The sequence below is a fragment of the Apis dorsata genome, unplaced genomic scaffold, assembly GCF_000469605.1.
Source record: "Apis dorsata unplaced genomic scaffold, Apis dorsata 1.3 scaffold_772, whole genome shotgun sequence".
Lineage (NCBI taxonomy): Eukaryota > Metazoa > Arthropoda > Insecta > Hymenoptera > Apidae > Apis > Apis dorsata.
In genome coordinates this window covers 99,398-101,730 of record NW_006263920.1, presented here as the reverse complement: position 1 = coordinate 101,730, position 2,333 = coordinate 99,398, and the positions used below count along the sequence as shown (strand labels likewise).

Here is a 2,333-nt window from a genome sequence, read left to right as displayed (position 1 = left end):
AATATTATTTTCAAAGTTTTTGAGATTTGTAAGCATGGAATACGGTAATGAAATTAGTTGAAGTGAAGTTGAGTTTGATTTTTCGTTATTGAATAACAAAATTACTTTTATTCGTGAAGAAATTAACGATAGAGAAAGCAATGATGAACATAGAGATGAAATAAAAGATATAAGAAGGCGAAAAATAAGAATAATAGATAGTAAATGTGAAAGCAATCAAATGAAGATATTGCGGAAGACAGGGAAAATTCAAAATGGATAACACGCATAGAATCGGAAAATATATCGCGAAGAATACAATTTGTATCCGGTGAAAAATTTATAGGACTGCAAGTATCTTCGAATATAAATGTACCATTAGATTCTTTTAAACTATTTTTTACTTATTAATGAAATATGAACTTATTAATGAAATAGTGTACGGAACAAATAATTATGCGATAAAAAGGTTAGAAGGAAAAATACTATTGCCTACTTGCCCTGACAAACCGAGGATGCATCTTGATAATTGCTTCATAAAATATCATACAAAACAACAATATAGATTTTAATATTCAATAAATTTTGTTTCTTTATATGTCAAGATACATAAAATATTAAAATATAAAAATTTTATATGTTAATTTATGCATGAAATCATTATAAATTAGCTGTAAGAAATTCCATCAAACGCGGTCAAATCCGAGTCTGAAGTTGCAAAACAGGCCTGGAGTGCAAAGGGTTAATTATTAATCAGAATTAATTATTAATAACATAAATCGTTTGCAGGTGGTAACATTGGCTGTGTATACGTATTTTTTAACGAGCGTGATGGGTCGTCAGTGGGTGCAGAATTCATCCACGTCAACGATCGATCTCTATTTCCCAGTATTCACGACGTTGCAATTCTTTTTTTACATGGGCTGGTTGAAAGTAGCCGAGACACTGATCAATCCATTCGGCGAGGATGACGACGATTTCGAAGTGAACTGGATAATCGATAGAAATTTACAAGTATATACAACGTTATATAATCAAGATCACGAATTATTTATATATACATATCCCTATATTTTTTTTTCCTGTTTAATATCTCTAACGTATTGCATTAAGGTTAGCTACCTTATCGTTGACGAAATGCATCACGAGCATCCAGAATTGATCCGTGACCAGTATTGGGATGAGATATTTCCTACGGAGCTTCCATATACAGCGGCGGCTCAAGCTTTCCGTGAAGAGCATCCACAACCGTCGACGGCCGGTATTCAGTTGTCAGCGGCACAGCAAGAGCTTCAACCGTCCACTGCAAGGATCGATGACATGGCGGCCGATTTCCCGCAAAAATTTCGTAGCGATATGGCAGACGATGCCGAGTCCGGTATACACTTTACAGCTACTGGAAAAATGTCAAGGTTAGTTTTCCTTTAAAATTAAAACGTTTCACTTTATTCAAATGTTGTACCTTATTGCTTCCTTTTTTTTGTTCCCCTCTGTAAAAAATTTATAACCAGGAGCGCCACTGAAAGTGGTAAAATAGCAAGGTAATAATATATATATATATATATCATTGCTATACACAAACAATATTTGAAACATCTAGAGTGCATAAGAATCGTAAGAAGAAATAAATATTATTTACTCGTAGAAGTGCGAGCAGAGTGAGCACTCGGGATCGTACCCTGAGCGGAGGTTCTACTCCGAGCATAATCGGAGATTCTTTGACGAGAGTGAATAGCGTGACCAGTGTGTTGAAACGATTATTCAGCAAGGATGACAGACCAGACGGTGGCACGTCGAGCGGTACTAAGACTCCCGGTAGACTCGCTACTTCCAGCTCTGCAGCCTCGTTGCAAAATCGAATCGTTGGTACGTTGGCAAACTTTCATCGATGTTTATATATTATCACACGAAAATTCGATTCCACTCTTATTATATATTCTTATTTCCGTTGCGCTAAATAATAAATTCCACGCAGCGGGAGGTGGCTCGATGAGGATTGGAGTGATCAAAGAGGAAGCGGACGAGCAGATGACTTTGGTATCGATGAAGTCGGACAAGAAGCCTCACGTGCAGAGCATATTTTCGCCAGGGCCACCGCCACCGAGCGCTCCCGTCGCTGTCCCTGGTATGGAACATTCGAGAAATGGAGAGATATTCTCGTGCAGCGCTCCTATAACAGGTGGCGTGTTAGAAGGAAGTAACGGTGAAAGCACCAACGATAGACGATACGCGCCTGATTCAAGGCTGGTATTATAATTAATGGAAATATTATAATTATAATTGTTATGATTATATATTATAATTTTCTTATAATAATATATATAATATATAATAATAATAATAATAATAATAAT

At 36.2% G+C, this 2,333-nt stretch overlaps 1 protein-coding gene across 1 annotated transcript in view; it reads left to right on the top strand.

Annotated features, from left to right (window-relative positions):
• LOC102678183 (bestrophin-4-like) overlaps positions 1–2,333 on the top strand; it is an 8,183-nt gene that overhangs the window by 4,924 nt on the left and 926 nt on the right. The window contains exons 4-8 of the mRNA XM_031513851.1: positions 769–993; positions 1,093–1,391; positions 1,491–1,520; positions 1,625–1,845; positions 1,955–2,226. Of these exons, the coding sequence (XP_031369711.1) occupies positions 769–993; positions 1,093–1,391; positions 1,491–1,520; positions 1,625–1,845; positions 1,955–2,226 (1,047 nt within the window). The remainder of the gene's footprint in view (positions 1–768; positions 994–1,092; positions 1,392–1,490; positions 1,521–1,624; positions 1,846–1,954; positions 2,227–2,333) is intronic.